The sequence below is a fragment of the Vulpes lagopus genome, chromosome 1 (genome assembly GCF_018345385.1).
Source record: "Vulpes lagopus strain Blue_001 chromosome 1, ASM1834538v1, whole genome shotgun sequence".
Taxonomy (NCBI): domain Eukaryota; kingdom Metazoa; phylum Chordata; class Mammalia; order Carnivora; family Canidae; genus Vulpes; species Vulpes lagopus.
Window position 1 is genome coordinate 84658506 of NC_054824.1, and position 16651 is coordinate 84675156.

General features: G+C 38.6%; 1 protein-coding gene across 2 annotated transcripts in view; it reads left to right on the top strand.

The window, feature by feature from the left end:
* Window positions 1-16651, top strand: part of LOC121500641 (limbic system associated membrane protein) — a 650912-nt gene that overhangs the window by 603608 nt on the left and 30653 nt on the right. The window contains exons 5-7 of one of the 2 annotated variants that reach the window (XM_041772536.1): window positions 6331-6451; window positions 6938-7086; window positions 14216-14251. In XM_041772536.1, the coding sequence (XP_041628470.1) occupies window positions 6331-6451; window positions 6938-7086; window positions 14216-14251 (306 nt within the window). The remainder of the gene's footprint in view (window positions 1-6330; window positions 6452-6937; window positions 7087-14215; window positions 14252-16651) is intronic. The other variant, XM_041772544.1, reaches the window with a different exon arrangement.

Genomic DNA, 16651 nt, shown 5'->3' on the forward strand with positions numbered 1-16651 from the left:
TGGATTCTACGGTCTCTCCTTTTTACTTCTCTTGGATAATCCTTCTCCACAGTTGGTTTATAGCATTGCATACAGCCATTTGACGAGCAAAATCTATTTTCTATGTAGTAAGAGGTCCTGGAGTTTACAGAAGCTAAATTATTGACCTGAAATCTCTTCAACTAAATAAGCTTATTACTAGCACAATAAATAGGACTTCTGGTTTCTTGTATCTTACAAGACAGCTAATTTCTTCCAGATACCATCCCTAAGGACAACTGTCTCTCTTTTTTTTTTTTTTTTTTTACAGAGTCCCTCTATTTCAGTTCTCACAGTACTTTAAAACTAGCTGCTTATGGGTTTACCTCATCCTAGTGCCCAGTATCCTGAGGATAATATCTAGTGCATAGTCAGTGTTCAATAAATGCAGACTGTTAAGTTTGTTTGAATTCTTCTTATGCTGAACTCTTTTCCTATTTCTGCAGAATTTTTTCTCCAAAACTGCCTCCACCTATCAAGTCTTCCCTCCATCCCATTAACCAGCTAATATTCCTACTTCCCACAACTATGTCTCTAGCTAGTTCACACCACCGTGCTGTAACGTCTTTTCCCTCTACTTGTCTCCCTTTGAGGTCAGCTCTGCCTCCACATCGATGTTCAGAGCTAACCGACCCAACACAGATGCAGGGGGACTTGGATACTGGCATTTCTAAAACTCGCCCTTGGAATCCCTGGGTGGCTCAGAGGTTTAGCACCTGCCTTCGGCCCGGGGTGTGATCCTGGAGTCCCGGGATCAAGTCCCACATTGGGCTCCCTGTATGGAGCCTGTTTCTCCCTCTGCCTGTGTCTCTGCCTCTCTGTGTGTGTGTCTCTCAGGAATAAAAAAGTAAAATCTTTTAAAAAAATAAATAAAAAATAAATAAAACTCGCCCTTATATTTGATAGTCATTTATGAGACATAGATTACCTACGATGGAATCTACAATTGGGACTGGAAACATCTGTTGTTTCCAGATAATATATATGCATTTTAACTGAAATCTTCAATGCTTTGATTCAAAAATCACCTAATGATGAGGCTTTAGGAAAATAAATGCTCATTATGGAACCAGACTGGCTACTTTCTCACGATATTCATAGCTACAGCAACGCATTCTCCATGCCAACCTTTAGTTTATTCTTATATTTGAGACAGTTTTAGTAAAGACATGTCCGAATGCTCATGGATCCTTCAGAGGAAACATTCAATACAAATCCAGAGTACTGCCAGCCTTCTACCATAACTTTGCAATGTGAACAAGAACTATAATTTTCTGGATTCCTTCAGAGTACCAAGACTGTGCTAGAGATTTTGTATGAATCGCTGTAATCATCACATGGGCAGTGGCTAACCAAGGAGGGAGGTGTATTGGGCCTGAACTGCCCCAGCAAGCAGGTATTTATTTTATCACTGACATTATTTAGTATGTTTAGTTTAGTATTGCTAAGACATGGTGATTTGTTTTTAAAGTTAACTTTGAATTAGTTCTGTTATTGTTTCTCAATTCTCTAAAGGTAGTGCCATTCTTATTGCCTCCATTCTCTGCCCCTTTTATGTTGATTGGTCCACCACTGTACACTCACCCTGGAAGATAGTCAAATCATCCCTCTGCAGAAAGGACATAAACAGAGCTCAGAGAATATAAGCATTCTTGGCCATAAAATCAAAGAACTTGTGTGTGGTAGATAGAGTTGGGATTTTAACCCAGTTCTAACTCCAGTGCCTCTTTCCTTCCAAAACACTACGTGAATAATAGCAACAAAATAATCAATGTAAAAATAAAAATAAAAATAATAAATATAATCACCTCAGGTGTTAAACATGCTCCCTTATACATGATTTCATTGGATCTATACATCAAACCTGTGAGATAGGTCACAGGGATCATCATCTCCATTTAGGTGGAGGGCCTCAGAGGTCAACACATGGCCCCTAGGAGGTAACAACCCAAATGGCACAGGCAGAAAGTGAGCCCACAACTCCTGATTTCTAATGCGGGTGTATACCCCCTAGAACACTGTATGCTGTGCCATTCTTGTTACCCTTTAATAGCAGAAATAGAACATTTACTTTTTACGCTACTAACATGTTCCCCTAAATGGTATTTTTCCTTATTAGGAATTCATTTCTCTTTAAAAGAACTCATACAAATGGAAGCCCAAAGAATTTCAGAGCATGGGCTTTAAAACATGGGTTCAATCTAGACTCCATCAAATGCTGGCCATGTAGATCCCTCCATAGATCTCTCTTCTCATTCATAAACTAGGGTTAATAAGCCCTACCTTTGACAGCTATTATTTGGATGAAAAGAATACCTAAAGCCTAGTAGAGTGCTGACACATGGTAAATGCCCACAAATTGAGACCTTTATTAAAATTTTTGTTCTTTTCTATTATTATTCCAAAAAATTAGAATGACTAAATGAATGATACTCTGTTTGTTAGGTCACTTTCATTGTTACCTATTCATTCTAATTGAAAGACTTTTGTTACTGGTGATATAAGAAGAAAGCCCTTATTAATATTTTCAGAACCCAGAATTTTGAAGTAATAAAGACCGAAAGAGTCCTTTGAAAATGGTAGGCTATTCCAAAGTCACCTAAAGAATAACAATGAACTCTGTGCAGCATTTTTATTAAGCCACATTTTTATTATAATGATATTTTGAGCATGGACATCTATTATTTTAAGTACACTAGGCATGCTGCAATGTGATTTGTAATAATTTTTCTCAGCCTCACCTATACAGAATTCATTATAAATGAACTTTGAAATGTTCATTCCAATAAGCCATGAGTGAACAGACTTACACCATTGTGTCATCTAAAAACTATTAGGAACAGTGACTTCTTTGTGTATTTATCACTATCTGTGAATTTACCTTGGTAGGAAAAACTTCCTAGATTTTCAAGGAGAGAAGCAAGTGTTTGGCCTTTATAATTTACCAGTGTCATCCTATCCCAAAATTAATGCACCTAAAGTTGTTCAACCCTAATTCGCTGCCACTTTTCCCATATTTGCATCTCTGAGGAGTTAATAAATAACTTACTGCTTAGTTATTCAGGTTCTGAACAAATTCAGAAATAAGTAAAGGATGTATTTGGGAAACCCAATTGCCCCCATTATTAGAGATCAAGGTGGTTAGAGGTAGTACTTAGTGTGGAGGATTTATCTCCCCAATCATGACAGCCCTGGAATGGGGCAGGCCTACTCACCTGAAAGTGGGAAGAAAAGAGCCCAAATAAGACTATCGTGTGGAGAAGCAGAGGAGAACCCCTGTTCCCTGCCAGAAGGTTGGTCCCAAAAGGAAGCAAGGACAGAGATGAGCCAAAGAAACCTCATTTATTCTTCCCAGATTTCTCAGCCAGAACCATTCGTTCCTTCTGGGTCTCAGAGCAAGGAGATATACTGACTAAGCCCCCACTATATAGAAGGAAACATCCAGAGTAAGGAAGAACTCTTCCACAAAACTGTCCCATGGGGCCTGTGTTCCTGGTCCCACAGTGAAGGGGCAGGAAGCCATTTACCGTAGCATTATTATATTGAGGTGCCACAGCAATGAGCACTGGCGGTGGAGGTGATGGAAAGTGTGCAATCAGCCCCAGGTTAGAGTTGGTTTAGTAAAAAGGTGGTCATCATTAACGGTTTGTCACACCACGTGGCTCCAGAGATTCATAAACACTGGCTAAAACTCATTTTACAAACTGAGAAACTAAACAAGTCAATAGAATCACAAGGAAGATTATCTCTCTGGCCAACATGCTACAAATTGTGGAGTCACTGGCGGCTTCAGAACCTACGATAGTGATGAAGTGAGGATGAGGAAGTAATAATTGTTTGTGGTCATCTATTTCTCTTCTTACGTTCTCAGTGTGCATCTCAGGGCATCACTTAGATGCCCAAGCCAAAAATTGGGTGTTACCTTTGACACCCCCCCTCCTTCCCCCCTCCTTCACATCTATTCATGTCAATCCTGAAGCTTCCTATCTCTCAATCTCAAATCTGTCCATTCCTTTCCAGCCTCTTTTTCACAAACCTCATGCAAGCTCTCTTGGGTTCATTCAGTACTCTCAAAGAAGACCTCCCTGCTTCTGGTTCCAGCATTTTATACATGAGGAAGTTGAGGCAATGTGACTCTAGACAAAGCACTATTTTCTGTAATGAGGAAGGACAGTGAGGGATAGAGCCTGGTTTTGAGCTCCTGTCTATCAAACTTTAAATCCAAACTCTTAACCTCGATTCAGTGCCCCATCTCTATACAAATATCTCCCTCACCAACACCACTACCACCAATTATTCCTAATTATTCCTAATTATTACCAATTATTACTAATGTGCTATGATGGTACATATAGTGAATCACAAAAGGGAAGAATTTTAAGTGGAACTTTGGTGATCATTTTAAGCTAACTCCTTTTTTTAAGAGAAAAAGCTCAAACTGGTGGAGACACTTGTGCAAGCCACAGTTCTGGTTAAGGTAAGAGTCGGAATCAGACCTCAGGTTTCCTGTTTGTGACTGCTAACCCTGATTCATAACTCATGGAAAAGATAAATGAGTTATAGTTTTGAAAGTTAGTAACTTAAGTGTTAAGTGAGTTATGGGTATGAACATACACGTGAGTCATGATGATACCAACTGCCCATTTGTGAAGGGTGGACAGTTTTGACTAGAATTGGTTTGTTTTCTTTAAAGCTGGAAGGGTTACTATAGGTCATTTGTGGTTCCCTCACGTTATAGGTTTTAAAACCAAGGCTCCATAAGAGAAACTGTGTGATGAGAGGTCCACATAACCAAACAAATTAAATTCCAGGATTCCTAGTTTCCAATCCAGGGGTTTTTCTATTCATCTGGCTTTTTTGTATCTATACAAAGATGAGTAGATAAGTCGAAAACAAAACAGCCACAACCACCACCCTCTTTGGCACACCTGCCTACACATGAGCCGGTGATGCTTATCCAAACAAGCCTTAACTCCTCCTCTCTTTGGCAATGATTTAAAGTGTCCAAGCTGATGTGAAAATGAAATGGGAGAGAAAACTTCAGACTAACCTCATGGCTTTGTGCATCCTTTTCAACTAAGAAGATCAGAGTCTTCTATAAGCAGGAAACTTGGAAAATAGTTCTGAATATGAAGACAAAAATCAAAAACGAGTACCTGAACCAAGGGCTGAAGAGCAGAGATTTAAATGAATTTTGTGTACTAGTTTACTTTGCTAATTTCCCTAAGTAAGCTTTCTTCTCTACAAAATCGAAACAGATTGTTTGGGTCTATTTTTGACTTGTGCACAGAGCCAACCTGCCACTTTCAGGCAAATGGCCTTTGGACAGAAAAGCCCTTTTCTCCTTGAAGGTCCATAACCTGTACAAATACAGAATCATCAAGCCAGGAGCTTGAGCCTACAATCCGACCTCAGTCGCATGGACCTGTAAACACTTGTTCCACCCTCTGTAGGATTATTTGAAAGAATCATGGCAAATTAGAATATCAGATGTGTTTCTGAGCTCATTTCATGCCTGCTATAGTTTTGCAGGCCCAATTCTCAGCAGAGCATATCAAGTATACAACTGCCAGAGAACACAGAAAACTGACACACCAGCAAGGCATCTGTGTGGCTGGGTAGATTCAACTGCACTCTCACACACAAAAGCACAATTTACTTGGGTCACAGCAATAAGGGAACACTTAGAAGGAAAAAAAAAAAAAAAGAAAGAAAAGCTAAGCATCACACCGGTTTGTTTTTCTGAATTCCTGCAGCAATATCAGGCTGAGCTTAGCTTATCAGGGAGGAGAACTTTAGTCCTTCATTACTTTCACCAGACTTCTTACTGCCATCTCAAACTGTGACAATAATGATGATGATGATGAAAAAGAAAAATGTTCATATTATACGTTTAAAATCCCAAGTCCTTTGGTATCACCACGTAATTTATGAAAAGAAAAAATTGTGTGACTATTATAATCTATGGTTGAAATGATTGACAGTCTATCGGAGTAAGGAAAAAGAAATCCTAGATTCCATTGCCATAAAACCCTGTGAAGTGTCCCATTTAAGTGAAGCAAGTCTACGGTTTCATTAATCTTCTCTTATTTTTATTTAGTTTTCTAGTGATCAGCTGAATGGTTCTGCTGATCACCATTGGTACTAATGGTACTAATGAATCAGTACCATTCAGCTGATCACAAAGTTCATGTAAATGAAGCTTGAAGACTATTCCTTTCATGCAGTTCTTCGATCAGATCATCCTTTCTGAGTCATTCTTGCATGGAAACTCTGACTCTCATGTAAACTGTGTGCCTGTCTTTTCTACAGATCCCCCCACTATCACAGAATCCAAGAGCAATGAAGCCACCACAGGGCGGAAGGCTTCACTCAAATGTGAGGCCTCAGCAGTGCCTGCACCTGACTTTGAGTGGTACCGGGATGACACCAGGTATGTGCCAAATGCACTGTGCCCCCATTGTTCCACTAGGTGGTCCTCAGGACAGAACCAAGCTCTGCTATAATTATGTGGGTTTATACAGTTAAACTCTTTGTTTTCTAAATTCTTTATCAAGTACTTTGGGGCCTTAGTTCTTAACCCAAAGCCCCAAAGCATTCAGGTTACATGCAAAGAGGGAGGGAAGGGGCTTCATGGGTAGTTTTCACTTGCATATCTTTCTTGCCTGTAGCAGAAACCAAAGCTCAATGAAACTCATCCATTCCTGAGTCTCCTTTGTCAATGGACCTTGATTCTGTGGGGTTGTCAATGGACCTTGATAATGTGGGGTTGCACAATTAAAACGAGGAGTTGAACATGGAACCACAAGCTCTAACTACTACATTCCTTTCCATGCCCTCCAATACCATGATGAAAAGGGGTCGCTACACCAAGTCTTCATCCATGTTCCTTTGTACTCTTCTGTTTTTGAACTCTTAGGATAAACAGTGCTAATGGCCTTGAGATTAAGAGCACGGAGGGCCAATCCTCCCTGACGGTGACCAACGTCACTGAGGAGCACTATGGCAACTATACCTGCGTGGCTGCCAACAATCTGGGAGTCACCAACGCCAGCCTAGTCCTTTTCAGTAAGTATGCCAAAACAGGGACTCAGGAGAATTACTAAGTTCTCCAGTAGAGAACTTAAAAATCATTTCCGTACCTCATCATTTACCTTACCTCTGAAAGATGAACTCACACAAAAATAAGAATACAGTCACTGAAACAAAAACACAGGCCCTCAGTCCATATCATAGGGCAAGATTTACAAATGAAATAATTTCTCTCTCTATTTCCTGACTTACTTTTGATAACTGCCTTGTTGTGGATTTTGTTGTTGCTGGGTTGTTTTTTGTCTTTCTTTCTTTCTTTTTTTTTTTTTTTTTTGGTTTTGTTTTGTTTTTTCCTGATAGATTTAACTGTAAGAATATTCAGAGAACAGAAATCTCTTTAAGGAACAGAGGTGATGTAAGATCCTGGAAATGGACAGCAGTTTAAAAATGGCCCCGGTGAGAGTGATTGAGGAAGAAATATTCCATGAGATAAGGTACTGGGAGAAGAGAGAGGCTGGGAAAAGAAAGTGTATTTTTAACAACAGAAGAGAAAGGATAGAATGAATGATTAAAACATGATATAAAATCTAAAGGAGGAAAAATGGTCACAGAAAGGTTTCCATATGACAGCAGGAAACATTAGTTATCTGACATATTTTTGGAAGAGATAAAATGGTAGGAGAGAGAAACATTTCCAGGGACCAGAGACGATCCTAAGGCAGACAGAGGAGGACTCAGTTGTTTCAGCTTCCTGGTGTTAGCAGGAGAGCCCATCTCAGAGCTTGCTCTACAGCAGCTATTACTGTAGGCTCTCTGACCCCCTGCCTAGCTGGCCCTGAGCTGAACATAGACACAAATACCCCTCAGAAGTACGATGGATGAAATTCTTATACATTCCAAATAGGAAAGCAAGTCTATGGTTTCATTAACCATCCCTATTTTTATGTCGTTTTCTAGTGATCAGTCTCATTCAGCTGATCACAAAATTCAGAATAGGAAAATGGAATTTAGAATAGGCAAATATTAGGAATAGGAATATGTTTACCAGAATAAGTAAAACAAACAAAAGAGTTAGCACATGCTGGGCCAGAAAGTTCATTTGGGTTAAAAGAGAAAGTCCGAAAACTTTACTATTATTATTTTGGAATAACAAGCCACTAGGAGTTTTTTCTGCATGGGTTCAGTGGGAAAAGCTAGAAATACCATGACTAGGAGAGATGTCTCCATCTTGCTTTATCTGACTTAGATGAGCCTACAAGAAATATATTTTTTAGGATAAAAGTCGATTTAAATGAGAGCTTTCTTGAGATGCAGTATTAAAGCCATTTTATGACTGTTCAAGATCCAACTCTGCTTGTAAAAAACAACAGCAACAAACTATTCTAAATTTGGCCTTCAGCTTTCACCCATAACCCCCCTTGACTTCAACCTATAATAGTTTGATGGGATATAGTGATACAAATGCTTGAAGTTTAAAATTCATATGAATTGTAATATGAAGTTTAAAATTCATATCTCGGTTTACTTGTCTCCAAAGACTAAACATCAGTGTTCTTTACTTCGTCTAGAGACACCAATATTTCAACACACTTGAGAAGGTACTTATTAAGAAATGTAGTTATCTGACATCAGGGATTCCATAACTGGAGGGAGGGAGAATAGCCTCAACTCTAAATTTGAGACTCTGACATATCTAAGGTAACCTGGTTAAGTAAAACCACATACAGTTAATAAGAGGTTCTATAGGGACAATAAGAGGTTTTGCAGAGAAAATAGGACAGTTGGATTAGAGAAAATGAGCAACTATAATTTGCATTAAAGTATCTTTTCTTTGTACCCCACCCAGAAGAAGAAATGTGCTAATATATTTCAAAAAATAAAACAAAATGACACTTATAGACTGAGAGGAAGGTGAAGGAGGATGGAAGTATAGGAAACTTGAGGAGAAGAAAGCAGGGTGGGCTAGGTCAGAGATCATGGAGATACTGCTAGTCTGCTGGTGGTGATGACAGGTAATCTCAACCCTGTAATACCATTCCCTTATTCATAAAAACCCATTGAAAGGACTCGATCCAGTACAATTAAGAAATGCCAAAAATCTTATAGAATTTCTGCTTGCAAACTGAGAATCACAGACTTGGGCAAGTGGATCATAATCATATGGTCCTGATGACTTCACAGAAGTAAGTCATCTGTATACACTTGAGAAGTGCACCGCGGGGTGATTAATGGTGCATGACATCCCTGTGCCCCCACACTGCCCTCTGCAGGACAGCCCTCCCAGGCACCAGCCCTGCATTTAGCCGCTGGTACATCAGAATTGGGTTTAGAACCGATTTCCCACCTTATGGGAAAGTTAGGAAGCATAGTGATGAAAATTAGTAGAACTATTGCCCTCTTCCTTAGATCCATGGCTCAAGTGTGGACATTCTAAGGGGGAAGCTGTGCTTATTACCGAACAGGAAGGGCACTTCCACCACACCCACCCCTCTGTGACTTTTTAGGGTTAGGAGGTCCTTGTTACAGCCATTATAGCCGGGTCCATGGGATTACAGCTGTATGGAGCCCTACTTCACAAAGAGAAGAGATAAAGAGAGAGGAAGAGGGAGGAAGGAGATGGAGAAAGAGAAAAGGGGGGGGAAAGGAAGTACTTGTGTGAACAGATTGCCCATTACTTGGACTCAAAGTAGATGGGTTTAATGGGAAGAAGGAAGACGCTGGTAGTGGTATTTTTCCATAGAACAGGGTCAGGACGGGAGAGATGCTTGGGAGGGGTGGCTACAGCCGCTCTGATAGAGAGCACTGTGTGGGCAGCAGGGTGCTGTGCTGACCCAGCCAGTCCAGAGCAGACAAGGCAGCTGGTGAGCTGCTGCCAGCCAGCAAGAGGAAGCAAGTAGAACCAGAGATCCAGAGCCCCTGAAGAGCTCACGATTATCCATCTTCACTGGTGTGTCAGCACATTTTCAGTGTCTACCACAGTGACAAGTGCTGACTCTTTGCAGTGTCAGTTTGCGGTCACTGATACATCTTGTCCTCCACCACATACATACATATACTTCTCCACTCTCCACTCAAATATTGATCTCCAAAGGGGTCAAAATAATTGAATGAAAGTACAAGAATGCATTGTATTTGTAGTAATTTTTTCCTAAGCCAATGGAAGCATTCCTTTCTCATTTGTCTCCTTCTCCACACATTCTAGCATTGTTTATCAAGGATCTGCACTACCTCAGGCTATATTATATCCAACTTTATATGTTTTTCTCCATCCTGGGCAAAGCATTGCATTGTATAATTTTTCTGAACACATTAATCCAGTGGTACAGTGAGTACAGGCAAAGATTCAGCTTTGTCCTCATCAGCTGTGGATCCGGATAGTCACCACATGGAGGAAGACTTCTGTTGACACGAAGAGAAGGTCCATCCTTAACACTGTAATGTAGCAGCCTGTGTTTCCACACTGATGACTGTAATGCACTCACAAAGGAAACCTACCTTGTTTCCATGCTTATGTTGAGTTACTTTTAAAGCAATGGATAGGGAGGAAGGAGAAGTTAGGGATAATTTTAAAGTGGTCACTTCTGATCAAGTGAGTGTTTACAAGATACTCTGTACATGTGCTAAATACTTAACCTACATGATCTCATTTAATTGCCTAAATCCTAGGAGGGACTCCTACTCCATTATACAAAGAGGTGAAGTAACTAGAGCCACTAAGTAAAGCTGCTGGGGTTTAAATTTGGGTAATTTCCAGAATCCAGGCTCTAGATCAATATGTCACCTAGATTTGTGTATGTGGAGAACATGTTAGGAGATACATCTTTTGTAGTTTGGAAGTGAGAAGACATTTAATTTCTCCTACAATCACCATATGGTTTCACTCATATGTGGAATATAAAAAATAGTAAAAGGGACTATAAGGGAAAGGAGGGGAACTGAGTGGGGAAAAAGTAGAGAGGAAGACAAACCATGAGAGACTCCTAACTTTAGGAAACAAGCAAAGGGTTGCAGAAGGGGAGGTGTGTGGGGGGATGGGGTAACTGGGTGACGGGCACTGAGGAGGGCACTTGATGGGATGAGCACTGGGTGTTATATTTTGGCAAATTGAATTTAAATAAAATACTTAAAAATAATAGTAGTAATAATTTCTTTCTCTTTTTTTTCACTCAGTAAAGTCTTTCCATGACTAAATATCGTTACATCCCTTCCCACCTGAGAGCACTGTAGCTGCCACCTCCCATTTCCATTAACCACCCCACCCCCAGTATGGTTAGTTAGATCCTTGGCTTTATCTTTGGCACATTGAGATTCCTAATATTCCAGCCTAATGATCAGCATTTGACCCTAGGAGTCAAATGAATATTACCACATGTTAAAGGACACTCCTATCTTCCACTTTAGAGAAATGTGTGGATTGGTAAGATATTTTGAAGCAATTGAGTACAAAAAAAAAAATAAAATGCAAAGGAATCTACACTGAGCCATACCATATCAGTGTGTAGGAGCTTTTCAGATTATCTTTTTAATTTTAAAAGATCATTAACTTGTAAACCTATACTTGATTATATTTCAAGTACTACCTAAGCAACCGAGCACCAGAGAGAGCCCTTAAAAGGAAAGCCTCCCCGATTTGTTTAGCAACCAATTTAAGTTATTATCTTGGGGGGCCCAGGGTTTAGATATATATATCACTTGATGATGCTAGTTAAGCCTTGGCCAAGCCTCTTAACCAGCTACTTCTTGATGTCACATAATAAAACAGTGTGAGCAGCTAAGGAACACTACCCACGTGTAGTTTGAAAGACTGGCTGCAAACTCTTGTATTTACAAGGGCTTTCTGTGGCTACAACAAGAAATGGATGAGCGTTGGGACCTGATTTAGTTTCAAGAATAGGTGTGGAATATGCTGAGTTCCAGGAGGTTTGCAAAACATCCACAATACCCATTGAAAAATAAAAGAAAATCACATCTGAGTTAATAAATTACCTTTATATATACACCTTGTAGTCAACTCTAGCCTTTGTCACTTAAGTGCTTTTAATTCAGAAGTTTTTCTTGTTAAGTGTTAATGCCTCATTTATCTCATGGCATCCCAGCAGAATTAACCAATCACACACACACACACACACACACACACTTAGCAGATAAGAACCTGATGACCTTATTAAGAGCCACAGCATTTATTTCCGGGGTCAACTTTAAGGCTCTGTTCCTAAAACCTTCCAGTCAGCTGCTAGGCTCTGCTGACTTCCCCAAATGTAAGCAGCCAAAAGACAAAGAGTATAGCACCAAAGCTCCTGTTCTTCCCTACTTTTGAATGTCAAACATTGAAAAATTTTTCATTTTAAGTGATATCACTTCACTCTACACTCTTAAAAGAGCCGACAAATCCTGGCATAAATTATAAAATGAAGCAAACTGATGGTAGAGGAATAAGGACAAAAAGCTGGGATGGGAAAGCATCTAAGGAATAAGTCAATAGGATAGAATTAGAGAATGAGAGTAAGTAGCAGGGCACGGTAGGGCTAAGATGATGATAACAGGGTGGAGCTAAGATGATAACAAGCTGGGAAACTGTTGCAAAGGCAATGAGAGGAGGGCGACTGAAATGATTTTAGCAATATAAATGGTCTTGTGGAAATGAGGGCAGAGTGCATTTACCCAGCTGTGAACAGTGTGATGAGAAAATATTAAGCTGAGTCATTTAAACCGTCTGAATAATAATAGTAATAATAAAAATAAAATACGGTAGATAGAGTATTGTATGGGACAGTAGTCTCCAACTGCTACATAAATGCTGAAAGCAGTTTAGCTATTTATTTTCAAAGCTGGAAACTTAATACCAAATAACCAATGGAGGTTTAAACCATTTTTCTACTTGACACTTGTGTAACTAAGACACAATTGTTCACTGTGCTATTATTGACCTGTTCCATCTTAATGCACTTAGGAAACTTTGGCATTTAAGCTAGAACTTTCAGCCAAGCTAGAGAAAACCTCACTCTGCAAGGGTTTTCTTGGCATCCAGATGTATTGAGTGCCCAAATTCCAGGCAAAATCCACTCTTTCTAAATTTGTGGTACAAGATGGCAGGCAGATCAAATTTGAATATGATTTTGATTTTGATTTATTTCAATTTATTAATACTTATTTAACCAAAAAGCTAGGGGGGATATAAAGTATGTGCTAATTATATTGCCTTATAGGGTTTCAGGGCAGTAGGTAATACCACCTATCCATAATACACCATTCTGCCTCTCTGAAAGAGCCTCAGAGGAGGATTTAGAGTTAAACCTGGGGTTTTGATAAGATAAATAGAGGATACCTTAAAGCCTGAGCTCTGCGTGCACATTCAATTTATGATCGGTAGCTAGGGGATGGGAATGTGAGGGACACATAAGCTAAAACCCAAGGGTTCAAAAGAACACTTCTTACTCAACAGGATGTATTATCAAGTAAATTTGATTGGTTGATCAAATTTCAGGTGAAAAAAAAAAAGAAAAAAAAAAAAAACAAATTTCAGGTGAGATTCTATTATCACAAGAGGGTGGTATGAAAGAAAAGACAAAATAAAATTATATCATGCCAATTTACTTATTTCCTTGGCATTACTCTTACACTGGTATTCGTAATATGGAAGTAAAGACCTGAGGGAAAAGTTGAATTAGTATTTCCCAAAATAAATTTTCCACATACTTGGATAAAGCCGATATGAGCTGTAGGGCTCAGGGAAAGGAAAGGCATCCTTAGCTATCATGGGTCCATCTGTCATGAGTTAAAGAGACCAGAACCAGGACTAAGTCGCATGACTGAATGTGATCACTACTAATTTAAATATCTTCAACCTAGCCCTGCAAAAAATCTGTAATTTTGGTACTCAGTTTTGTCCATGTAGGGTAGGATCCTGTTTGAGGGTTACCACAATAAAATGTTGTTTCCTACTCTAGCTAAATTTTTTTAAAAGGCTTTAGATTTAAAATTTTACTAATAGCTTTCTGATACTTTAGTGTTCGCTGAAAGAACAGACAAATGCCTTACGGGAGATATAATCTTATAAGCATGGAAATTCGTCTGTTTTATAATTATCTGAATAGTTATTATATATACATATAGGTAGATATAAATATAGAAAGAGATCATGATGCTTACTATTTTTCCCCTTTAGAGCGTGTTTCACCCACAATCCCCCATCCCATTCAAGGTCAGTATGATTTTTATGACTGTAGTTCTGTTGCAGGGTCATTCTCCATCATCTATAATGTGCAAGACACACAACAAGGGATACATATTCCCAAAATTCACATACAATAGATATCTTTTTTTTTTCTTTAAACCTTCAAAAGAAAGTCAATCAATTATCCTATACAGGTTGATAGGCATGTAACAGATCTGTCATCTGACTTAAGTTGGTCAGTTGCTGGAGAGATGATACCAAGCTCAGAAAGCAATTTTCTCTTCAATTAATATGTATGACAGGTAACTGTGAACTCACATGTTTGGAACACAGCCAGTTATTTTCTGTAGCTCATAAAAATATGAATCCTCTAACTGACCACCCTCACGTTTGGAGGCTTATACAATTTGAATCTGAAGTCATTGATATTATAAAAATGAATCGATCTATTGCTGTCAAAGTTTAAACTCAACCAGATTATGACATTAATATTTCTTAAAATCTTGGCCAATTCAAGGGCTTTTCCTTTTAAATATAAGTATTTTAGAAAACACAAATGAAAAAATAGTCTTTGTTCCTTTATACAAAACTTTCTACACACTCAAATTAAATTTCGCCTCCTACATCACATTTAGATGCAAGTTGCAGCCCCAGCCTTCCAGCTTAAGGCTATTTAAAGGCAAATTGGCAAATAAAATTAAAACAATACAAAAAATCTGAAATGAAACCAACCTACCATTGAAATTAAATTCCAGAAAAGTGATTTGCAAATAACATTCAAAGACCTGAGAAAAAATGGAAAGTAGGCCATGCGGGGCCTAGTGTGGAAAAAATAAATCCAATTAAACGAGATTATTGTATACACCATAAAAGAAGTGTGCTCAGAATTAAAGGTAGAAAGCTGCTGTTTTATAAGTTTGAAGATAGATCATGTATCATTAATACTCATCCAAACTAAAAATTAGGCCAGAATTGGGTGAGGATATTCAGTGTCAGTAATGTGATATTTTGCATATGTATGTATTCACATATATGCAAACTTATTTTAATTATATTTGCAATGAGGATTGCAGGGTTTCAAGGATCAACTAGACAGCTTAATAAAAAAGTTATTCTTAAATTTTAAGAAGGGTCCAAACTATTTTTAAAGAACTCTGTTAAATAAAATTGTTCCTTAAAACATTAATGAAATCTGTTTTTCATCTCAGCTACTAAAAATAAGACTTAAAATGTGCCTGTTTTTTAGACTTGACATGAGACTTAGTGTTCATGGAAAATATCCCATTTTGAATTCCTGACATGCCACAATTATTTTAAGACATTTATCTTCTAGTGTTGCTGCAGAGATTGACACCATTTTATCATGCTGCCATCTTGCAAATATCTTGATGTGACAAACGCATACATACACATTTGTCCCAACGGACATTTTCAAAGAGGTCATGCTCCACCCAAGATGAGCTTTGTACCTTGTAATATGCTTCTGTGTAGAGCAGTTCTGCAGCCCCAAACTCAAATATTTATCTGATCATGCTTTATGATGTATATAACATGGAACAAAATGAAGTCAGTCACGATTCACAAAGGACAGCTGTTGAATATAGAAAAACACCCCGGACAAGAAAAGGAGCATGTTGGATTTTGTTGAACTTGATATTTTCCCACAAACTGAATTGTTGATTGGAGAATGACCCTAGTTTGATGTTATGTTGTAGATAGACTGTAGATAGCTTCTTTAGATCCAATAGTTCTAGAGAATATAATTTATTTGACTACTAATACTTTGGGCTTCTGCTGGTAGAAATTGGAAAGCTGTTCATGGAGACTTGGGAGAGCCGATGTGTGAGGTTGGTAGAGAAAGATAATGCCCTCTTAAGTTCCCTGCTTCTTATGAAAACTTTAACTTTGTCGAAATCAAATCCTTTTTTTTCTCTTCTGCCTAATAAAGAGGGTAACCCATGTGAAATGCAGTTTTCTGTTAGAACAAATATTAACATACACGATCCTTAACTCTTTTTTAGTGCTACTGGAGTAGCAGAATATCTATGAAAAGCATGCTTACCTTACTTTGGGCATATTTCTAGCACAAAACACCTTCATTTAATTAAATACTGTATATTGTCATCATCTAGGTAGAACCCTACATTTCAATCCTGAAATGCCAACGTGCCTATGAGCAGCTAGTTGATGCAAATGGCCTGAAGGATTTTGAACCTATTAATTTCCTTAAGGTGTTTTGAAAATACAAGAAAGTTCCAAAGATCCTTTGCCGTCCACCCATCATAAAAAAGAGAACTTTTCTTCCTGTGTTCCAGTAATAGAAATACATGTTTAATTTCAGCTGCTTTATTGTTAATATCTTTCATTGGAGGGTCTCCCCGCCCCCACCCCCACGCTACATGGCTCATCAAGCTGACTGGGGATAAA